The sequence below is a fragment of the Antechinus flavipes genome, chromosome 3 (genome assembly GCF_016432865.1).
Source record: "Antechinus flavipes isolate AdamAnt ecotype Samford, QLD, Australia chromosome 3, AdamAnt_v2, whole genome shotgun sequence".
NCBI lineage: Eukaryota > Metazoa > Chordata > Mammalia > Dasyuromorphia > Dasyuridae > Antechinus > Antechinus flavipes.
The window spans coordinates 229,155,317-229,179,936 of NC_067400.1; the positions used below are offsets into that span (position 1 = coordinate 229,155,317).

At 34.6% G+C, this 24,620-nt stretch overlaps 1 protein-coding gene across 1 annotated transcript in view; it reads left to right on the forward strand.

Annotated features, from left to right (window-relative positions):
* Nucleotides 1-24,620, forward strand: part of SLC9A7 (solute carrier family 9 member A7) — a 208,797-nt gene that overhangs the window by 68,175 nt on the left and 116,002 nt on the right. The window contains exon 2 of the mRNA XM_051984627.1: nt 19,861-20,060. Coding sequence (XP_051840587.1) covers nt 19,861-20,060 — 200 coding nt within the window. The remainder of the gene's footprint in view (nt 1-19,860; nt 20,061-24,620) is intronic.

Sequence of the window (24,620 nt, forward strand, 5' to 3'; positions counted from 1 at the left end):
GAAGTGCAGTTCTTCATGGCATCAATATTTTGTTTTGTTTTGTTTTTTTTAATTATAGCTTTTTATTTACAAGATATATGCATGGGTAATTTTTCAGCATTGACAATTGCAAAACCTTTTGTCACAATTTTCCCCCTCCTTTCCCCCACTTTCTCCCCCAGATGGTAGGTAGACCAATACATGTTAAATATGTTAAAGTATATGTTAAATACAATATATGTATACATGTTCAAACAGTTATTTTGCTGCACAAAAAGAATCAGACTTTGAAATAGTGTACAATTAACCTATGAAGGAAATAAAAATGCAAGTGGACAAAAATAGAGGGATTGGGAAGTCTATATAGTGGTTCATACTCATTTCCCAGAGTTCTTTCACTGGGTATAGCTGGTTCAATTTATTACTGCTCTTTTGGAACTGATTTGGTTCATCTCATTGTTGAAGAGGGCCACGTTCATCAGAATTGATCATCATATAGTATTGTTGTTGAAGAATATAATGATCTCCTGGTCCTGCTCATTTTACTCAGCATCAGTTCGTGTAAGTCTCTCCAGGTCTTTCTGAAATCATCCTGCTGGTCATTTATTTTTTCTTTTTTTTTTTAATTTAATAACTTTTTATTGACAGAACCCATGTCAGGATAATTTTTCACATTATCCCTTGCACTCACTTCTGTTCCGATTTTTCCTCTCTCTCCCTCCACCCCCTCTCCCAGATGGCAAGCAGTCCTATACATGTTAAATAGGTTACAGTATATCCTAGATACAATATATGTGTGCAGAACCAAACAGTTCTCTTGTTGCACAGGGAGAATTGGATACAGAAGGTATAAATAACCCAGGAAGAAAAACAAAAATGCAAGCAGTTTACATTGATTTCCCATGGTCATTTCTTTTTTTTTTTTTTTAATTTTTATTTAATAATTACTTTATATTGACAGAATCCATGCCAGGGTAATTTTTTTTTTTTTACAACATTATCCCTTGCACTCGTTTCTGTTCCGATTTTTTTTCCCCTCCCTCTCTCTACCCCCTCCCCTAAATGGCAAACAGTCCTTTATATGTTGGATATGTTGCAGTATATCCTAGATACAATATATGTTTGCAGAACCGAACAGTTCTCTTGTTGCATAGGGAGAATTGGATTCAGAAGGTATAAATAACCCGGGAAGAAAAACAAAAATGCAGATAGTTCACATTCGTTTCCCAGTGTTCTTTCTTTGGGTGTAGCTGCTTTTGTCCGTCATTTATCAATTGAAACTCAGTTAGGTCTCTTTGTCAAAGAAATCCACTTCCATCAAAATATGTCCTCATACAATATCGTTGTCGAAGTGTATAATGATCTCCTGGTTCTGCTCATTTCACTTAGCATCAGTTCATGTAAGTCTCGCCAGTCCTCTCTGTATTCATCCTGCTGGTCATTTCTTACAGAACAATAATATTCCATAACATTCATATACCACAATTTACCCAGCCATTCTCCAATTGATGGGCATCCATTCATTTTCCAGTTTCTAGCCACTACAAACAGGGCTGCCACAAACATTTTGGCACATACAGGTCCCTTTCCCTTCTTTAGTATCTCTTTGGGATATAAGCCCAATAGAAACACTGCTGGATCAAAGGGTATGCACAATTTGATAATTTTTTGGGCATAGTTCCAGATTGCTCTCCAGAATGGTTGGATTCATTCACAACTCCACCAACAATGCATTAGTGTCCCAGTTTTCCCGCATCCCCTCCAACATTCATCATTATTTTTTCCTGTCATCTTAGCCAATCTGACAGGTGTGTAGTGGTATCTCAGAGTTGTCTTAATTTGCATTTCTCTGATCAATAATGATTTGGAACACTCTTTCATATGAGTGGTAATAGTTTCAATTTCATCCTCTGAAAATTGCCTGTTCATATCCTTTGACCATTTATCAATTGGAGAATGGCTTCCCATGGTCATTTCTTATAGAACAATAATATTCCATAGCATTCACATACCACAATTTATTCAGCCATTCTCCAATTGATGGGCATCCACTCAGTTTCCAGTTTCTGGCCACTACAAAAAGGGCTGCATGGCATCAATTGATGGTTACAATTATATATCATTTAACTTCATTTTCAAGTTCTTTTCCTTTGTGCTATTGTAGTTGTACATATTAATTTCCTGATTCTATTTTACTCTGCATCAGTTCATTTAAGTCTTTCTGTGTTTCTCTGAATTCCCCATAGTGATCAGTTCTTGCAGCATAAAAGCATGGCATTATTTACAAATATCACAATTTTTTTCAATCATCCTCTAATTGATAAACATCCAATTCTTGGTTTTATTAGGGTATAACTAAGAATATATTGTTATATGTAAGATCAAAATGGTCAAAGATTTCCTTGGAGTATATGTTCAGCTATAGGATCTCTAGGTCAAATGGGTATGGACAGTTGACATCAATTCTTATTCTTCTGAAATGTGGTATTTATGACTTCAAGCCTTACAGAATTAGGAAAGGAATATTGGTATTTTTTAAAAGAAAAACTTTTTTTGCCAGGAGAATTTTGAGATCATTAAAGTATTATGCCATTTCCCAAAAGCAGCACAGTCCACCTCATGTTTGGATCTGGGCACAGCTAATTGTCCATTTAATGTGCTTGTCCAAGATGGATTTATTGATAGATCAGCTTTATAAGCTGTTCAACCATTTGAATTCCATAGTTTATGCAATAAACTCTGCATTTTTTAGAGAACTTGAAGAATACCAGAGTTTACACATTCTTATAAGACATGATGGAGTCACCATATGTCAGTGTGTGCCTGCAAAATAGGAATACCAGAAAAACCTTGCCATCCATCTATAGGGAATTTCTCTTAGGAATTTGCATCACACATCGATGGTGGCATATATTATTGGCAAAAATGCATTTCTCTTTTTGTGCCTTATTTGATATTAATAATTAAGATATCATTAAACACAAATTTTATTAAATTTCAAGACTCCTTCTTGCAAAGCTTATAAGACAAAGGTTCTTATGTTCTGGCACCCTTTGGCAATTTGGTGAAGCTGGTATATGCCTTCTCAGAAGAATGTTTTTAAATGCATGAAATGTAATACATAGAATTACAAAATAAATGAATAATATTGAAATACAGTTATTAAAGTATTTTTGAGAAATTACAAATCATAGTGTTGGTACTCCTATTTTAAGACAACCTTTTAAGATAACATTTATTTCTTCCAAATCAAATGTATTTTAAATTTGTCACCTGAAAATAAGCATATTGGATCTATATTCCCTATACATTTCAGCCTATTGGGTAACTATAAGGATATGGTACTCCTCCTGGATCACTCCCTTGTGATCCAGTGCCACTGCCGTGGAGGTGCTTGCATAACTTAATGAAACTACAAACTATGCTGGGCAGGGTTACCCAAGACTGGCCATAGTGGAGAATTCTGACAAAGGGGATCCATTGGAGAAGGAAATGGTAAAGCACTCCAGTATTTTTGCAAAAAACAAAACAAAACAAAACAAAAACCCTAATGGGCAATATTAAAATGATAAAAGATATGACATGAGAAGATGAGCCCTCAGATTGGAAGAGCCTGGCATGCTAAGTCCACAGGGTAATGAAGAGTCAAATATGATTGAATGCCTAAACAATAATAAAGATACGGTGTATTGAATATTGAAAATTCCCTTTTCCCCCTTTGTACCTTTGCCAAGGATATCTTCAATGGATTAGTTTCATAAAAATTCTGTAGAGATGGGAAAGCAGATATAGTATGTATATTGATAGTTTACTGACTAGTTTTGGTCCCCTTTTTTTGCTAATAAAGATCAATATTTTTTCCCCAATGTCTTAAATAAATGTGTTAATGTACCCCTGAATTGCTATTAATATTATGTATCTACTTTGCATTTGGCTAGTACACTGAATAGCTCTTTTAGCCTCAGTGTATTAAAGACAAGGGTCAAAAAGATACTTTCCAGACATTGGGCTAAATAACCTGAATATTTCTGAAAACTGAAGTATGCATCTCACTTTAAAGCAGTATTTCCAAACTGTTTAAAAGTTTGCCAACTAACATTTTCTTGGTAAGGGTGTTGGCTTTGTGAAACTGGTATTACTCTAATTCTAATGTGGAACATACTTTGATATGTATTCTAAAGGGAATGGCATGTTAAGATTGCACAATGGACCTCCACTTTCATTATTAACTACATTTCATAATCCATCTAATAGCATGCCTCTTGTGATATTTCTTTATTAGCTATTACAGATTTTGGTGAAACCTAAGAAAGCTTACTGGATAGGGAGCTTGAAACTTGTACTTTAAAACTTCCTTACAATTATAAATATCACCTAGAAATCATGAATACTGTAGGTGATCTGTGTTTCAGAGTTTAGTTATTATTTGGTTGTTTCTCATTTGGAACACATTTTCTCATAGAAATAAAATTATAAATTTTAGTTAGCTTCATGTAAGCCTTCAAAAAGCCTTTTTTAACCCACATAAAAGTAAATATTCTATATATTTGGACAAAAAATGATAATTTAATATAAGTAAGATAAAAACAGCAAAATTGCATGCTGCATTATTTCTTTTGAGTGCTAAGAAAAATAACATTTTATAAAGGGATGTGAGGACATAGGTGACTTGTTGAATTTTGAGCATGTTAAATTGCTTCAGACATGGATGGCTCAGATCTTCAAGCAGAGATTGAATGATCACTTTGAGGGTCATATATTTGACTCTGGAAAAGACCTTACAAGCCATTGAGTATTTTGTTATTGTTCAGTCCCTTTTCAATCATATCCAATTCTTCATGACCCTATTTGGACTTTTCAAGGCAAAGATACTAAAGTAGTTTGCCATTTCCTTCTGCAACTCATTTTGCAGATGAGCACATGGAAGCAAAGTGAAGTGACTTGCTTAGAGTCACATAGCTAGTAAGTGTTTGAGGCCCGATTTGAACTCAGGTTTTCCTGACCAACTTTTTGTCCATTACACCAGTTAGCTGCCTAATGTTTCTTGAAGTTGTTACACTGGGGATTTTCATTACATAGAGGTTATACTAAATGGTTACCAGAGTCCTTTTCAACTCCAAATTCTTCCTCTCTGCCTGATTTTTTCTCAAAGTGAATTTATTCACTCAAAAGTTTTATGTAAGACTTGTCCTAAATAGAGAGGGACAAAAGTGAAGGGGCTGATACTACTTGGAAAGTTTAGTGTCCTTCACTATCCTCTCTTTTCTGATGGACTTGACTTTGACCTTTATGCCTTTGAACTGATTAGCTGGATTTTCTATTTTACTAGCAGATTTCTATCTCTCGTTACCTTAATCATAAATCCAAAATTAGAAGAAGTCTTAAAGGTCATTTACTTTAACTCCTTCATTTTACAAATGAAAAATTGAGGTCCAAGGAGGACAGATCACTGACTCACATAAGGTGCTAAATATCAGAATTAGGATCTAAATCAGGTCCCTATAGTTCTAAAAATCTAGCTCTCTTACTGCTAGATTATCAGTTTCTGCTAAAATGGAAATTTCCCCTGCTTTCTCCTTTTACACTTCTTTCCTTTTCAACTCATTACTATCTCTCTCTTTTCCCTGTGCCATCTAGATCCCCTGCTCTGTCCTTAGCAAGCTTCCCTTAACCTTAGATATCTTCTTTTCTCACTCTTTCCATTTTGTACTGATAGAAAGGGAATCTTTTCCAGAAGATACTTCAGGGTTGGTTAACCCCTTCAATTACACTTGCTCTTTCTCTCTTGTCCCCTGATGGTGGAGATGTATCATTCTTGCGACTTCCTTGTTTATTACTTATGTTTCTATTTTTAATTTCATTTTTGCAGTCATCTTTTTAATCACTTATCTTATAAATTTTAGTTTCCCTATAGCTAACTACATCTCCTACTCAGTAAAAAAAATTTTAGTTAGTTACATTATGAGGTAAATACAGTGGTCTAATCTAATCTTCTAAACCCACCCAAAAATTTTCAGATTATCAAGATTATTAAAAGTCTTGATTTATATTACTGTTGATGGTGAATCTTGCTTTGCAATATTCTTTGAAGTATTCATTATGAATTCAGTATGAAGCATTAAACCAAGATTTTCCTTTTTTTCTCTTATATTTTTATAAAGCTTTTTATTTTCAAAACATATGCATAGATGATTTTCAGTATTCACCCTGGCAAAACATTTTGTTCCAATTTTTTTCTCTCTTCCTTCCCCCCACTTCTTCCCTACTGGACAAGTAATTCAATATATGTTAAACGTGTGCAGTTCTTCTATACATATTTCCACAATTCTCATGTTGCATAAGAAAAATCAAATCAGAAAAGAAAAAAAATGAGAAAGAAAACGAAAAGCATTTAAACAACAACAACAACAAAGAAAAGTGAAAATACTATGTTGTGATCCACACTCAGTCCCCACATTCTCCTCTTTGGAACAGATGGCTGTCTCCATCACAGGACCATTAGACCCGTCCTAAATCACCTCAATGTTGAAAAGAATCACATCCATCAGAATTGAACATGTATAATCTTGTTGCCATGTACAATTTTCTCTTGGTTCTACTCACTTCACTTAGCATCAGTTCATGTAAGTCTCTTCAGGCCTTTCTGAAATGATTCTTCTGATCTAAACCAAGATTTTAAAAACTAATGAAATAGAGCACTCATTTCTATTTCTAAAGAATTATTTATATATTGTGGTATATGAATGTTATGGAATATTATTGTTCTGTAAGAAATGACCAACAGGATGATTTCAGAGAGGCCTCAAGAGATTTACATGAATTGATGCTAAGTGAAATAAGCAGAAGCAGGAGACAACAACAAAATTGTTCGATGATCAATTCTGATGGATGTGGCTCCTTTCAACAATGAGATTATTCAGACCAGTTCTAATTGTTCAGTAATGAAGAGAATCAGCTATACCCAGAGAGAGAACTATGGGAAACAAGTGTGTACCACAACATAGCATTTTCACTCTTTCTGTTATCATTTGCTTGCATTTTTATTTTCCTTGTCAGATTTTTTTCTTTATTTCTAGATCCCATGTTTCTTGTGCAGCAAGATAACTGTATAAATATGTATACATATATTGGATTTAACATATACTTTAACATACTTAACATGTATTGGACTACCTGCCATCTAGGGAAGGGGGTAGGAAGGAAGGAGGAAAAAAACTGGAACAGAAGGTTTTATGAGGGTCAATGTTGAAAAATTAGCCATGCAATGTTTTGTAAATAAAAAGCTATAATAATAAAAAGAATTATATTTTAGTGAAAACAAAGAGCTGTGTACTACGAATGAAATGTCAAGCTCTTTGAAATAGTTTATCATTCATCTTGACCTCTTCTTTTTAAAAAGTTATGTGTATTTCAGGTAAAAAAATAGGATTAGTGCAGCTATATAATTCATAAAAATGTACATATAAAAATGATGCATGTTAACTTTTTTGTTTTGTTTTGGGTTTTTTGCTGATGGGGTAACCATAGGCCCCCCCAAAAAAGTTCATAGATTACTAGTTTAGAAACTAAAACACAGATTCCATAGCCTGATATTTGGATCCTGCAACCTCCCTTTCTTAGAGTTATTTCCCATTACTCCTCTTCATGCATTCTATGCCTAATATTTCACACATTCAGAATTCCAACTCTCACATCCTTCTACAGAGGCTTCTTTATCCCTGGAATGTGCTTCCTTCTTTCCTCACCTGCCAAAATCCTTATATTCTTCAGCCTCAGGTTAGGAGGTACCTTTTTTGATTCTCCTCAGTTATGTAGTCTCCTTGTTCAAATGATCTTCTCTTATGCTTATTGCTCCATCTCCCTAGTGGAATACTGTAAGCTTATCAAGGACAGGGATTGTCTTGTTTTTGTTACTATATCTCCAGGACTTGATATGGTGCCTTGCACAGTATTCAATATATGTTGTAATTGAACTGAGTTGCTAAAGGTACTTTACAGGGAATTGTTGTGGGGAGGGGAAGAAGAGAGAAATTCTATGTTTTATAAATCAGGACTTCTAATTTTGTTTAAAAGTAGCTAATTTGCTCAGAGCATAAGGTACTCTACCTGGCATTAGGAAGACCTAAGTTAAATCCAAGTTGTATGACCCTAGACAAATCCCTTAGTTTATGAATGCAGAAACTAAGTCACATAACTTTTAAAGTGCTGAAATTTAGGCACTTAAGTGGACTTAAGTCTTCCTGACTCTAGGCTTAATGCTGTAATCACTGTATCATTTAGCTGCCTCTTGTGCACAGTGAAAGAAAGAAAGAAGGGGTTGCACAATAGCTCTTAGAGGAAAGCAGGAATATAGTAGATGGAAAAGAGTTTCAGTGATATACCAGTAATAGCAATGTTATTTGAAGAATTGTGGATGACTTAGTTGTTCTCAGTAATAACAATGATCCAGACAATCCCAAAGTACTAATAATGAAGCCTACTATCTGCCTACAGAGAAAGAACTGATATTTTTGAATGCTATTTTGCACTTTTTTTTTCTTTCCTTTTTCTTTTTGAGTCTTCTTGTACAGAATGACTAATATGGAAACATTTTACATAATTGCACATATATAAACTATATCTAATTGCATGCTGATTCGGGAATGAGGAGATGGAGAAAAGGAACTCAGTTTTTAAAATAAAAATGTTTTTAAAAAAAAGAAAGAGAGGTTCATGTAATTTCACCTATCGCAATCATCATATAACAGTTTAGTTACTATTTAAAATAAACTCAGGATGTGAGTTAGGAGGGAGTCAGCGGGGTAGGCCATTCTTATGTCCAAAGTTTTGAAAAATCATCTGTTCCTAAATCAGAGTGAGTGTGGTTGTATTTCCAAAATGGATATTCAAATAATGCAGTGTCTCTTTAAATACTTACTCGTTCTGTGACTCTTGGCAGATGATTTAACTTCTGTTTGCCTCAATTTCCTCAGCTGTAAAAAGGTGATAATAATAGCACTTACCTCCTGGGTTTATTGTGAGAATCAAATGAACTATAAAATATTTATGATGTGTTTAGTACAGTACCTGATACAAAGCAGACACTTAATAAATGTTTTTTCCTTCTTTCATTTTGAGAAGGTTATGTTTGGAATTACAGGTAGTTGAGTTTGAAATATGAGTAACAGTTTTTCCCACCTTATTTTAAATTGGTTACTTGGCGTGGGAGTGTTACAATGTATATAGTTTATCTCACTGGGTAATTGGTAAGAAAACTGGAGAGGAATAAATAGGAACACATCTTTTCTTTTTAAAAATATTAGTTTTTTTTATTTTTCAAAATACATTCAAAGACAGTTTTCAACATTCATCCTTGCAAAACCTTGCATTCCATATTTTTTCCCTCCCTCCCCACTTCCCTCCCACAGACAGCAAGTAATCCAATATAGGTTAAACATGTACAATGATTCTAAACTTATTTCCTTATTTATCATGCTGCACAAGAAAAGTCAAATCAAAAAGGAAAAAATGAGAGAGAAAAAAACAAGCAAGCAAATGACCACAAAAAAAGGTGAAAATACTATGTTGGAAAACATCTTTTCTTTAAGAGGTTGAAATTTCATTTTTGCCCTCTGAATGAAAATATACCACTCTGAAAGATTTTTCTGCCTTTTTCTTCTTATTTCCTCTTCTTGCATTTTAAAAATATCTAGTATTTGTATTGTGTTTGAAGGTTCACACAGTGCTTTACAAGAATCTCATTTTATCTTTACAACAACCCACCTTTTATCTATATACGGGAAACTGAGGCAGACGGAAGTGTTAAGTGACTTGCCTAGATTTACACAGTTGGTGTCAAAGGTCAGATTTGAATTCAGATCTTCCGGATTCCAGACCCAGTGCTCTATCACTTGTGCTACCTTATTTAGCTCTTTCATTGGCTCTTAGCTCCCATAACAAGAATGATCATGATTAGGGATAGTAGGAGTGAGTAAGGTGGGGAAGATCTGATTAGGATTAGGTGTCTGAACATTGGTATATTTCTTTTTCTTTTCCCACATCGTCTTTTCCTTTCTTCTCACCCCAAGCACGCGCGCGCACACACACATAAACACACACACACACACACACACACACACACACACACAAAATCATTCAAAACTCAGTCTTGTTTTGTTTCATCTCCATAATGCTCATGTGCCTGTCACTATAATCATCTTTTGCATTTGCAGCTCTCCATGTAGGATAGCACAGCTCCTAATTACAGCAAAATTTCAACTAAAAAAGACTGGTGAAAAATCAACTTTATGTATTTATCTTATAGAACAGAATATCACACAATACATTTAACATTTATTGCTATTCCTCTTCCCTTTGTGGGTATTTGATGTGTTTCCTGGTATAATCTTACTTTTTCTTATTCTGTTGTAGACTGAGGTCAATCACTGGGTTGTTATATCTACAGGAAACAATCAAGCATCTAAAGACAACAATTGTACTACCCCCCTCCCCCCTTTCCTGACACCTTTCTTATACATATTGTCACTGTTTCTTGGAAGTAAGGTCAAAGTAATGTATTTCAATGTCTCTGTAACCTCTTGCTCTTCTGTCATTATCAACTGGTATCGTAAAAGTTTGGAATTGAGGTAGGAAAGCAAATGAAATCAATAAGCTTTAAATACCTACTGAATGCTAGGCACTGGGCTAAGTGTTAGGAAGCACTAAATCTGTGGCAAAGAGGAGACTCTTTTTTTCTGTTAGAATGTTTGGTTTCTGGGTGAAGATTGTCTCCTTACTAGTGATTTAGCCTTTATTAAACATAGATATAGAGTTGAAAGGGACTTCTAAGATCATCTAGTCCAAACCCTTTATTTTACAAAAAAAAGTCTGGCCAAAGCTTATAGGCTCTTTTTGAAGAAGCCAACAGAAGAGTTTGTGATATTGGTTTCATTGTATTCTCAAAGACAAAAAGAAATACAATTTCTTTGGTCTCTTGATCATTTGATCTAGCCCAGAGTGCTGAGAGTGCTGAGTGTGTTCCCAATGTCTTTTTCCTCTAGCCTTGCCATTCAGTAAGTGCCTTCCCTTTTCTTCTTGTAGTTCAGTGACTTCTTTCTCTGGCCTCAGCTGTCCATTACCTGTCCTGAATTTAGTTTTTGGTGGTATTTGGGAGTTTTAAAAGGGAAATAAAAAAAATCACAGCATATTTTTGCATTTCTTCCATGTCTGTGGGCATTGTCAAAATGCTAGTTTAGTTGGCTTCAGTCGTGTCCAATTCATGACCTCATTTGAGGTTTTCTTGGCAGAAATATTGGAGTGGTTTGGCTAGTTCCTTCTCCAGTTCATTTTACAGGTGAAGAAACAGAGATAAACAATGAACTGACTTGCTAAGGACACATAGCAAATAAATGTCTGAGATCAAATTTGAACTCAGAAAGATGAATCTTTCTGACTAGCTCTAGCACTCTTCATTGTACTACTCAGCAACCCTGAAAATGCAATTTGAAGGTTAAAATGTGTCTAAGGAAACTGTAAAAGATAAGAGATAACTAGGAGATCAGGGTCGTCTTACAAAAGTGATATTCTCCATGGCTCATCATGCATTCGATTGTGCTTAAAGCCACACTGGAAAATTTTAAACTTTAGGGTTTTAGATTACGTGGGTAAAAGATACTCTTGGAATTCCCCTCAATCCTCAAGGAGATATACATTTGATACCTTCTTTGGGATTGTGGCATGAGGGCAAGCTGAAAAACTTTCTGTGCCTTAGAATTACTGATAGGACCATTTCTCCAACACAAAGTACTCTGTCAGTCTTCTCAAAAAATACCTGGAAAAGGTCTTTTGTTTCAACCACATCCCAGTCCTCCCCCAGATAAACTTCCTGACTTCTTGATCTGGCAGTAAGGAAAGCAAAGTGCTGCAGAATCAACCTTTCAAACTGTGGGACTGGAGCAGACTTTTGGGAGTGTGTTGAACAGCAGAGAGATCAAATCAGTCAATACTTTAAAAAATTAATTCACGCTGTTCTCTGGAAAATTACATACTGAAGCTGAACCTTAAATACTTTGGTCATATAAGGATTCACTGGAAATTCTTTGGAAAAGACCTGGTATTGGGAAAGATTATAAGCAAAAGGAAAGAGATTGGATATAGTGTTACAGAAACAATGAACATGAATTTGTAAAGATTTCAAGAGATAGTAGAGAATAGAAGAGCCTGATGTGCTATAGTTCATGGTGTCATAAAGAGTCAGACCTGAATGAATAACTCAACAATAGATTCTATTAAGAAATTAGCAAGATCTTGAGGTTCAGACAGCCTAATGTTCTCTGTTTCTCATTGCCTCTCTCTGTGTGTCTCTATGTGTGTCTCTGCCCCGTATTTCTACCTTTATGATTATCCAATTTTCTTATTTCCTAGTGAATTCTATATGCATACAAAACTGAAATAATCAGAATCTAGCTAGAATTTTTGTTTTAATGAAAATCATGTTTGAAGTGGGTAATGAGGAAGAGAAACAGAAGTGTCTGATGTGACTTGTGAATTATAAATCATAAGCCTTAACAGAAATCATAAGTAAATCATAAAAATTTAAATTTTGATAAAGGACTAAAAAGATCATTCACAATAGCAGCTCAAAAAAAGACATCTAATATATATTTAATGCTTTAGAGTTTATAAAAACACTTTCTTCCTAGCAACCCTTTGAGCTATCATTACTTTAAGTATTATTCTCCCCACTTTACAGATGAGAAAGATAAGATTCAGAGACCAAGTGACTTGCCTACATTCACAGTTATCTTAATCTAGACACCAAAATAAGATGATGATGATGATGATAGGAATTCTTGATAATTTTTCTGAATAAGGAAAGTTAATAATTTACTTAAGAGATTTTTCTCTTCTATTAACAGTATTTAGTTTCTGGGTGATGATTTTGTTCTTTTTTTTAAATTTATTTTATTTTATTTTATAATAACTTTATATTGACAGAATCCATGCCAGGGTAATTTTTTTACAACATTATCCCTTGCACTCCCTCCCTCCCTCTACCCCCTCCCCTAGATGGCAAGCAGTCCTATATATGTTAGATATGTTGCAGTATATCCTAGATACAATATATGTTTGCAGAACCGAACAGTTCTCTTGTTGCACAGGGAGAATTGGATTCAGAAGGTAAAAATAATCCGGGAAGAAAAACAAAAATGCAAATAGTTCACATTCGTTTCCCAGTATTCTTTCTTTGGGTGTAGCTGCTTCTGTCCATCATTTATCAATTGAAACTCAGGTCTCTTTGTCAAAGAAATCCACTTCCATCAGAATACATCCTCATACAATATCATTGTCGAAGTGTATAATGATCTCCTGGTTCTGCTCATTTCACTTAGCATCAGTTCATGTAAGTCTCTCCAAGCCTCTCTGTATTCATCCTGCTGGTCATTCCTTACAGAACAATAATATTCCATAACATTCACATACCACAATTTACCCAGCCATTCTCCAATTGATGGGCATCCATTCAATTTCCAGTTTCTGGCCACTACAAACAGGGCTGCCCCAAATATTTTGGCACATACAGGTCCCTTTCCCTTCTTTAGTATCTCTTTGGGATATAAGCCCAGTAGTAGCACTGCTGGATCAAAGGATTTGCACAGTTTGATAACTTTTTGGGCATAATTCCAGATTGCTCTCCAGAATGGTTGGATTTGTTCACAACTCTACCAACAATGCAGATGATTGTGTTCTAATACTGTTTTAGGTCTTATAATCATAGCTGTCAAGTTGGAAAGTATTTCAGAGGTCATCTAGCCCAACTTCCTACCTTTCACAGATGGAGAAAGTGAGAGACAGACTCACAGGCTGTCTTTGGAGAGTTCAACAAAGGAGACTTAGGGTTTATATTGTTTTGCTCCCAAAAAACAAGAAGCAACCTAATCTCCTTGATCCCTTGATCTGATCATCTTACGTCTAGTGACTATGATGAGCATAAATAAAAAAGACCATTCTGAAGATAATAGTAGTTTATATGCCATCATGTGTTGCAGAGACTTATGAGGTAGGGAAATTCTACCAATAACTTAATAAGATCTTCCACGTCAGTGACCTTAGTGACTTTAGGATGGAAGAAGAAAATCTGGACTCAGATTTGAACACAAAAAAGTCAAACAGTTGTAGACTCATAAGAATCTGTGTACCTCAAGATTATAAATGTTTTGTTCTTTTAGAAGAGACTTGGAAGGCCCTAGACCCAGTGAGCACCAAACTGTGCCCCAGAAGATGAAATTGTCCTTGTCTTAATAAACAATACACAGCAGGTTCTTGATGTGAGTCATATAAGTAGCAGCTTTCTGTATGTGACCAGGCCATTGTTCAGCTATAGTAAATGTCAAAATTACCATGAAATTAAATTATTACTCATGTTAGCAAATATATGAATTTTGATTGCTATCATTTCTTGCCAAGCTTAACTAAGATAAAGTAGGGACCACAATGAATAGGCCAAAAGAAACCATCTCTTGAAAACTCTTGATTTATTTTCTCTAATATTTTTTCAAGTGTAAGGACAGGGCAACAAAGGGCAATACTTGTATTTTGTAAAACACTCTGGCCAAATTTGATGGCACATGCTAATACAGATAGTTGTGGAGTTGTGAACGGAAGTAGAACTAAAACCAGTTGGGTGTACACATTAGTATGGCACCAATGTGATGAGCCCCTGTGATCAGACAGCCTTTCTATCCTAGGGAGACAGAACTAGCCCACATCAAAAAAACTGAGCAAGTTAAAGCTTCCACCTGCATTAGTACTAGGATCAGGTAACTGAGGGACTAGTGTATTGATTATGTATACCATTATTATCTTTATATACAAGGCTTTTGAATAATCTAGGCTGGTGAGACCATATAGTAAAAGATTACAAGGAAATATTGCCTTTTAAAATAGTAAAAAGCAATAGATCCCCAACAGTTTTATTAGAAAACTTATTAGGAAGTTTACTGAACCTAATCCCAAGGTGATTTATGAATGAAATGAGAAGAGGACAACAAAGAGAAGAAAAATGCAAAATATAAATCTATATTTCTATATCCATTTATATTCATCAGACAGTGAAGGTATCACATTTAGATCTGAATAACTGAAGAACTGATTTGTTGAAATGGCACTTTAGAAAAAAAATCTAGAGTAATGTCCACACCAGACCAGTGCTTCTTGAAGAGAGCTATGCTATAAAGTGGCAGTCTTGAAAGCTTTTAAGGGTTGTTTTACAGGATATATCAAGGAAGGGAAGATTCCAAAGAGTGCAATAAAATCACAGATTTCATTATTTCCAAGATGGTAATTTAGAAGACTTCAATCCATGAGCTTATCTTTTTATCTTTACAAATCTTTTTTGAGAGGAAAATGCTAATATATCTAGGAATATTCTCATGGATAGTCTCATGTGAAATGTGCATGTATCTTCATGAAAATATGAAAATAGTCAAACAGTGCTTAATAGAATACCATATTTTTGAGCCATACAAGTGAGTGAGAAGTGTACAAAATACAATAGCTCATTGTTTTTTCCTTGTAAAAATAAAAGTGATCTTGTGCACATATTTAGCTCATATAAGTCCTAGATAGTAATAGACATAGTAATAATTCAGTTCAGCTCCACTCCTGGCCCCACCTTTGCTGATTTCTAACATTAAATGAGATATAAAATATGACCTATGCAAGTTTCAAGATGTTCATTTATTACTGGGCCTTTTTTATAGGTTTTTGAATGGTACTTCCTTTTCTAATATTTCTCTCTACATTTAATTATTGTTTTGTAGAATTAGCATTTTGGGTGGCTTTTTTTTTATCATGCTACTTTATTAAATAAATAAGTTTCTTTGCTATTTGTCAAGAATTATTTTAAGTAAATTTTCATGTAATCAGTAAATAGGAATAATTTTGACTCCCCTTTGCCGATTTTATGCCTTGAATTTTTCTTTTTTTACATCATTATTGTATTTCTAGAAATATGCCAAATAATAGAAGGAAAGAGGACATTTTTGTGTTGCTCCTATATTTATTTGGAAAATTTCCAGTCTAGTTGTTTATTATTGTCATTGACAGTATCTTCTCCAAGTTTCAGAGAGAAGAAAGATTCCCTCTATTTGGTGAGGCCCTCCTTGTACTTTGTGCTGTTAATTATGGAGATCAGCACTTTTTAAATTTTTTCCACTCATGACCTGTTTTCACCTGAGAAATTTTTACATGAATTCATGTATATAGGTATATAAGTATACAGATCAAACATTTACTGATATAAAAATCATAATTTTGCAACCCCACAAATTCAACTTATAATACCCCATATGAATTCATGACCCACAGTTTAAGCAGCTGGAACGTAGATGACGTTAAGCCGCAGAACATTATGGTGCATTCTTAGTGTGATTCATGATTACTCAAAAAATTGGGCAGCAACCATATAGGAGAGAGCAAAGTGAATTAAAAATACCTACTGATTATTCAGTAAACTAAAAGACAATTAGCAAATGCCTGCTATATGCCAATGTGAATACTGGAGTGTAAATACAAAGAGTTAAATAATTCCTAGTCTTGGGGAGCTTGTATTTTAACAAAAAGACACATATATCTATAGAAGTACGTACAAAATAAGCATAAAGAGAATACAAATAAATACAAGATATTTACATTCAAGATAGGAAGTGAAGACAAATTGGTATTTAAGTTTATCTTGAAGGAAGAAAAAGATTCTCTGAGGTAGAGGTGAGGAAGGAATTCATTCCAGGCAAAGAGAGTGTTTCAATTATGAGAAATATCCACTAGAGATATTTCTCACTCATTGGAAATGAGTGTCTATGAGGAGCAGAAAGAAGACTGGTTTAATTGTATTGCAATGGCTGAAAGGGAGGGGGGGGGGGGGGAACATCATATAATGAAGGTGAATTATGTGACATTAAGTTGGATGGCAAGTTCATTGAGTTATTAGTACATCTGAGATAAGCTCTTGAGATGAACAGTGTTTTGGACCCACAATCAGATAGGAAGTAGATAGGAAGCTTACATTTCTGAAATTATACATTGCTTTCAGTAGTCTCAGAATCCTTCCTGCAGCAAAACTGTCTTTATTGCTACCACCCTCTTTCTCAGTAGTGCTACATAACCATGAGTCATAGAACATAATGATCTTAGAAGAAGAAACTACAAATAGTCCAAACGGCATGAAAAGATGCACAGCTGACATAAACTAGGCTAATACATATTGCCCAAAAGTGATTGGCATGCAAAAGGTAGTTTAAAGTATGTTATTGAGGAGAAATATAACTAGAAAACAAAGTTTGGTTATATTGAGACAAATGGATAGCCTAAATGTCAAATCAATTCCCTTAAATTACTTTAAAAAAAAAATAAGCTCATAATAACACTTCTAGTGAATTGCACAGAACCTCTAAAGAGTATTTATTAGAAAACACAAACAAAAATTATACAGGATGAAAAGGCCTATGAAGGTTATCATATGCATTAGTGAAAGAATATGCTTACACCAGTGAGTACTTTTGATCTGCTAAAATACTAATCCATAGTTTAGTCTGGGTTAGAAAACTTGTTGAGTAAATTCTATTTCAGGGCTTCACAGAAAGATGGGCTTTAGATAAGCCATAAGGGACAGCTTCTTAAAGAAGCAGAGATTGAGTTTGCTTATGAAGAATGAATAAGACTTGGAGGCATCACAGTATAAGAAGCAATTAAGAGTCCCTTTGGGTAAAATCTCTATCTTCGTAAATTTGTTGCAGCAAATGTTACTCTAGAAGGATGGTAGGTATCCAAAAACAACAGATGCAAATTTAATTGTTTTTATAGTATATCCTCCTAACTAAAATTTCATAGCCATCAATAAGTTTTTCCAAACTATACACAGGCTGTCTCTCCTTATGGTGAATGAAAAAGGGTGGTATATGAAGCTCATTAGCATGTAAATAAATGGATGGCTTGACCAGAGTTTATCATGTAAAAGTTATTGGAGATATCTGAAAAAGTGACTTAAAAAATTAAAAAGAATGTAGTACAGAGATGGAAAATGTATTGTTAAAAAACTCCCTAGTGTGACTGGAACCTGATTAAAATATAATTGGGAAATCTTTAACACAAAAACAAGGAATACCATACAACATAGATAATTGTTATAAGTCAACATGTGGCTAGCAGGGATATGTTTCTGTTTGAGTTTGCACTATCCATGTAATAAGTACATTTTACTTTCATGAGTTATACAAGTTTCAATTGAATGCTTTTTTGCCTCCTCCTCCTCCCTTGTCATTTCAATAATGTACTTATACACACAGGTTCTCAGTTATCAGTTTAATGACTGTTACCATCATAATAATTGTAATAATTAAATTTTATGGCAGCAATAGTAAACATTTGTACATTAAAGTTTAAAAATGATTTTACACATATTAAATCATTTGATTATAAAAATAGCACACTATAGCTCACAGTGTGAGCATTTTACAGATAAAGAAACTGAAGCTGAGAGAGCCTTGCCCAGGATCACACTATTAGTGAGTGTCTGAAGCAGAATTTTAATTCGATGTCTTCCTAACTCCAAATTCTATCCTCTTCAACACAATTGCTACCTACTTGTACAAGATTTTGAGTGTTATTGTACCATATCAGATATGTTCCTTTTTAAATATTCATGTTTGTGGAAAATTAAAAGGAATATTGAGACTTTTTGCCATTTCACCTTTCCATATTGCTCCCCCAAAAATAGGAATGAAAAGGACTAAAACTGTAAAATTTAGACATTCTCATAAAAAAGTATCTTTTGGTTATTTATGTTTCTCCATTCTTAGTCTTTATGTTGCTTTGATACTTGATTCATCTGTGAATTGTGAGTAGTGGTCCCTCTCCCACTTCATACTTATATTCTTTTTAAATTTTATTTTAATTCTTATTTATTTTATTTTTCTATCATCTTTTCTTAAAGGAAGTACATTCTACTTGGAATCAAAATGGAAAATGTGGAAAGCTGGGTGGTAGCAACTGATGGCCCCAAGTAGACAGTTATAGAGTTCTACAATCATGACTGCTAAATTATGTAACACTTTCAGAGGAAGAGAGTTAATAGTTAGGCTCACTAAGCTGTGTAATTAATGCTTTTTTTTTTCTCTCTGAGTTCCAAGGTTTGATGTGAGCAAAATGAGCTTGTTTTTTGTTTTCCTCTGGAGTGTGTCCAACATAAAGGACTTTAGTGACAATTAAAAATGTGAGGGCACAGTCCAAGTTGTCAGGTGGTGATAAGAGTATCTTGGAGGAGTGTTGCCACTGGAAATAGAGGAGTAAAATTGGTTGCTGCTGGGTGAAGTAATCTTGGCCTTACTGAGACTGTGTTCCCCCTCTGCCTCAACCTTTCCTCTCTTTATAAAAGAGAAACAGCAAGTCTAAATATGAAAAAGAAATGGAAGCACTTTTATTTCATAGCCTTGTTAAAATGTATAATTTGATTAGTTTATAAATGGCACCTATTGTGTGATTTTGCAGATATTGAGGTATTGAAGATGATTCAGCCAGTGTTGACCAGTGTCAGTTGGTTATGAGACCCTGCTAAGTGGGAACTTTGAGGAATTTTTCAGCTAGTAGAGGAGAGGATAAAAATTTGTGTATTATATATGCACAAATATAATGCAGAGTCAAAGTAGAAGTATGTCTAAGAGATATCCGAAGAACTTTGTCGCATCTTATCAATCCTGTGCCTTGACATATTAATAAATGTTTGTTGACTGACTATTAACTTTTAAAGACTGGATTTTATCCTGAAGTATAACATTTGAATGTGTGCATATATGATATTTCCCTGCTGCTTGACTCTCAATGTTTTCCCCTTTTCTTATATTTCAGGACTCATTGTTGGGGTGATCTTGCGGTATGGGATTCCTGCTACCAGTGGCCATGATAAGTCTCTCAGCTGTTCTCAAGAAGACAGGCCATTCAGTACTTTGCTGGTCAATGTCAGTGGGAAGTTCTTTGAGTATACATTAAAAGGAGAAATTAGCCCTGGAAAGATCAACAATGTTGAGCAGAATGACATGCTGAGAAAGGTCAGTTGGATTTGGCAAATCTTCACTGTTGTGATTGATGCTTGCTTTTCTCTAAGTGAAAGGGAATTGCCTTCAGACGTTGTAAAAGTGCTCTTATAATCTCAAATTTAGGATCATGGCATCAGAATATAAAAGTTAGAGGGGAATTTAGAGAACATCTAGTGGAATTCCCTCATTTCTATTATTTTTTATTATTATTATTATAACAACTACTTCTTCCTTCATCAAAGTCCAGCCTTCTTTCCAACGACAGTTGGAAGAATTAAGGCTCACAGAGAATTAAGTGATTTGCCTAAGATCATATAAGTAGTAATTAACAGAACCAAAATTTTAGCTTATATGTTCTGACTCCAGCTCTTCTATTATATTTTCTCTCTTTCTAGTCTTTTTAAGTGCTGAAAAGAAAGCTAACACCTATACATAACCTTTTCTTACCTGTAGACTAATACAGATGCTAATTCTAAAGATTATCCTAAATTAATCTTTTACTTCCTATTTGCTATCTCTTCTCTCTTCCTCCTTTGCTTCCTTTCCTTTTCTGCTTTCCCCTTGGCTCCTCCTTCCCTCTCTTCCTTTTTTCTTTTTTTCTTCTTTTCATTCCTTCCTTTCCTTTCCTTCCCTTCCCTTTCTTCTTGCCCTTAAATGAATGAATAAATAACAAAAAAAGGAAAATCCTAATTTTCCTTTTCTTTTTTTCTTTCTTTCTTTCCTTGCCTTCTCCTTTTCTTCCCTTCGTGACTCCAAGTGGAATGCATATTTACTGTCAAGAATTTCTTTCCAGGAAAATGAGATTAAACTGATTTTACTTGATTACTGAAATTAAATTGTATTACTTGAAATTGGAAAATTAAGATTTTCATTTTTTGTTATTCATTCATTCATTTGGAGTCATCAGGATATACTGGGTAGTAGAATCAGCCTACTAACCCACCAAACCAGAGTTCATACCTAACCTCTGACCTATATTTGGTTCTTCTAGGTGTTCTTAGACATTTCTCTGAGGTTATGAACTGCAAAAGTGACAGTCCTCATTGTTAAAGGAATTTACTTCATCAAGAGTTCCCTATATCAATGAAACGATAAGTTTAACCATATCTTTATTCTTGCCTTTATTCAGCAAGTTCCTTCATTATTTTTCACAAAAGGAACACTGAATTGAGAATTAGATGAATTAAGTTCTAGTCTCAATTCTGCCTTAAGCTTTGTAACCTTGAGTATTCCCCTTTGCCTCTGCATCTCCTTTTTTTGTCTATAGAAAGGTCATATAGACTGGACTAAGTGATTTCTAGGACCACTTTCTATCCCTCTCTTATCTCTGCAGGATATTTCAGGAGAAGTTCTGTGGATGGTTGATGTCAGTGGCTTAATGTCAGCTAAATCTTTGATGTGAATAAAAGGGAGAGAATTTGTCATTTTATAATCTTAACCCAAACATTCTTTCTTGATCTTTGTACCCTCACTCCCATATCTTTTCTGTTATAAGTAGCTGAGTCATTCTGAGGGAAGGGCGGTTTTGTTTTATATTTCTCTACAGTAATGATTATCAGGGGAAGCAAGATGTGTCCATTGCTTTAATATTTAAAGTTGTGTTCTTCCCCTTTATTCTCACCTCCAACCAGGGCATGAATTCTTTAATGGCGTAGAATGCTCATAATTTCATCTTAGTTGTGGAGAAGAAACAGTAAAAGCAAATTAGTTCCTCTTCCTAGATCCCCTTAGACTAGGGCTTCTTAATGTAATTAAGGGTATCTTAATTTACTATTAATATTAATTGATATTTATATAATAATAACTATTATTAATCATTTTATTTATCACCTATATCTCTTTGTTCATCTGGTAACACCTGGTGGGACTGTTCTTAGGATAGAGTTAAAATAATTGAAGGAAATGCTGAATTTCAGCTAAACATTAATGACAGCAACAAAAGTATAGTATTTCATCCCTTTGAACTTCAGGGTTTATGCAGTTCATCCAAGTTCTTGGCCTGTACAGACCTCAGGTAAACAGAAAATTATTTGATTTTAGTTATTCTAGAGAGTATACTGACTTTTCCTGAAAAAATGAAAAGAAAGAGATTTTTGGTTGAGACCAAGATTTTTCATTTGCAAATGTAGATGGAGACTCTTTAAAAAGAGACTCCTACTTAAAAGTGGATGCCACTCAGGTAATTGGAGTTCTGACTTCTCTCTTGAGTTCCAGTTTCCATCAGCAACTATCACTTTGAACCAGATGTTCCTGAAATTTAACATTTCCAAAACAGAACTGATTATGTTTCTCCCAAAAGTCTCTTCTCTTCTGAACTTCCCTGTACTGCCAACGATAGTACTGTTCTCTGCCAGTCAGGCTCACAACCTTGAAATCATCCTCAATTCCTTTTCACATTCATCTCACATATCCAATTTGTTACCTAGTCATGTGATTTATTTTTGTTGTTATAGTTTAAGAATTTTCAGCCTAGTCCAACTCTTTTTTTTTTTTTTTTTTTGGAGTTTTGGAGTTTTGGAGTTTTCTTGGCAGAACATTGGAGTGGTTTGCCTTCTTCAATACATTTTATAGATGAGGAAAATGAGGCAATTTTTATCCTTCACTCAACTGCCACAATGATTTTCCTAAACTCAAGATCTGACCATATCACATACCCTATTCTTCCTCAATAAAATATAGTGGTTCCCTATTTTGTCCAGAATCAAATATAAAATTCTTCTTTTGGCTTTTAAAGCCTTTCATTATCTTGCCTCTCCCTTCCTTTCCAAAATTCTTAAAGTTCCCTCCTCTCCAATTTATCTGTGATCCAGCAACAGTGGTCAATTTACTATTGTTTGCATACAATAGTATACAGGTATCTCCATCTCCATGCCCTTTAATTAGCTGTTCCATGTCCCTGAATGCCTTTTTTCCTAACTTCTGCTTTTCCTGAAAATCCATCATTTCCAAAAAGTCTTTTCTGGTATCTCCATATCTTTACCACTGCTAGTATCATTTTTCTAAGATTACCTTCAGTTTTGTTGACTATATTTTACATGCAAAGTTATGCAGATCATGTCTTCAACTAGAATGTGAGTTCTTTGAGGCAGGGACCAGTTTTGAGATCATATTTGTACCTTTTTTATCCCCAGGGTTTAGTACAGTGCCTGGGTAATGCTTCAGTTACCTTAACTTTAAAAAGCCAAGGACTCCTACTGCAATCCAGAGCTATCTCCAGTCATCCTTATCTGTACCTCACCACTGTATCCAGATAGCTCAGAGGAGAAAGTGAGACAGGTGTCCTCTTGCGCATGATAAGATGTTCTTAATAAATACTTTTTTGACTGATGACTTAAAAATTGATAAAATAGTTGCTTTCTGTAAAACTTTGTGCTAATAAATGAATGGAGTACCTATAAAGATTTGTCATGTCATGTTGTTTCCTGATAGTAATTGGTTCTTTGATTTCAAAAAATAGAACTAAATAGTTTTTCCAGTGGGGAAAAAGAAATCAATAAACTCTAAACAGTACTTTTGTTTTGTTCTTTTTAAAGAAAAAAGCTATTCACACTGGAGTTCCATGAACTCAGTTTTAAATTCTTTTCTTTCTATAAATATCAAGGAAAAAAATCTTGAATTTTTAGACTAATTTGAGTAATATATATATATTTAAGTGACTCTTGGGCAGTGTTGTTGTTATTGTGATACCACAATAAGGAAGGCAAGGCTATTGAGTCATAGGAGTGAGAAGACAGCAGCTGCTGCCCATACTCTGAGGAAGGTATAGAGACGAGTCAATACATACAAGCTGTGAGAATCAGAGTTCAGCTGGCTTATTAAGTGTTGCTGTTGTAGAAACTGATTATTTTTGAAAGGGTGAATAGGGGAGCCATGTGAGATTCATTCATAGCAGAGATGTGTGGCTGTGTTCTAATATTGAGTGTTTTTGTTTGAGTATCTGGCTGCTGTGTGTGACCTTAGAGGCATCCTGTATACCTAAGCCATGCTGTGATACTGCCAGAGATCTTGTGCATGAAGAATCCTGATCACCCTGTTTTGGTGTCAATAACACTGTGTTCTTGACGATGTTTGATCTTCCATTCCCTATCATTTATGATTCCCATACTTGTCAGATGTCACAGGACCCTGACAAATTGTACTTGTAGAAAAGTAATTTGTTTGGAAGTAGTGAGAGTATAATTCTTTGTGGTAAAATAGACATAAGAATAAGGATAATATGTTTTGGTATTTTTACAGACAGCTCAAGAACAAAGGACAAATAACAACAGCTTTAATCACTGACTGGGCATTGCATCAGTTAAACAGAGACCTTAACTTTTAAAAAGTCAAGGACTCCTAGTGCATCCAGGGCCATCTCTAGGCATCCTGAGCTGTAGATCTTGCCATTGGAACCACATGGCTCAGGAGGAGAAAGTAAGGCAGGAGACCTTGCACAGCCCTCCCTCATTTAAATCTAAACCACTTGCATGTCACAGTATCACAGTATCACAGATATCAGAGAGGTATCATGGTCCTTTTTGAGAATTAAAAACAGACAACAAGGTGGCATAGTGGATAGAGTGATGAGCCTGG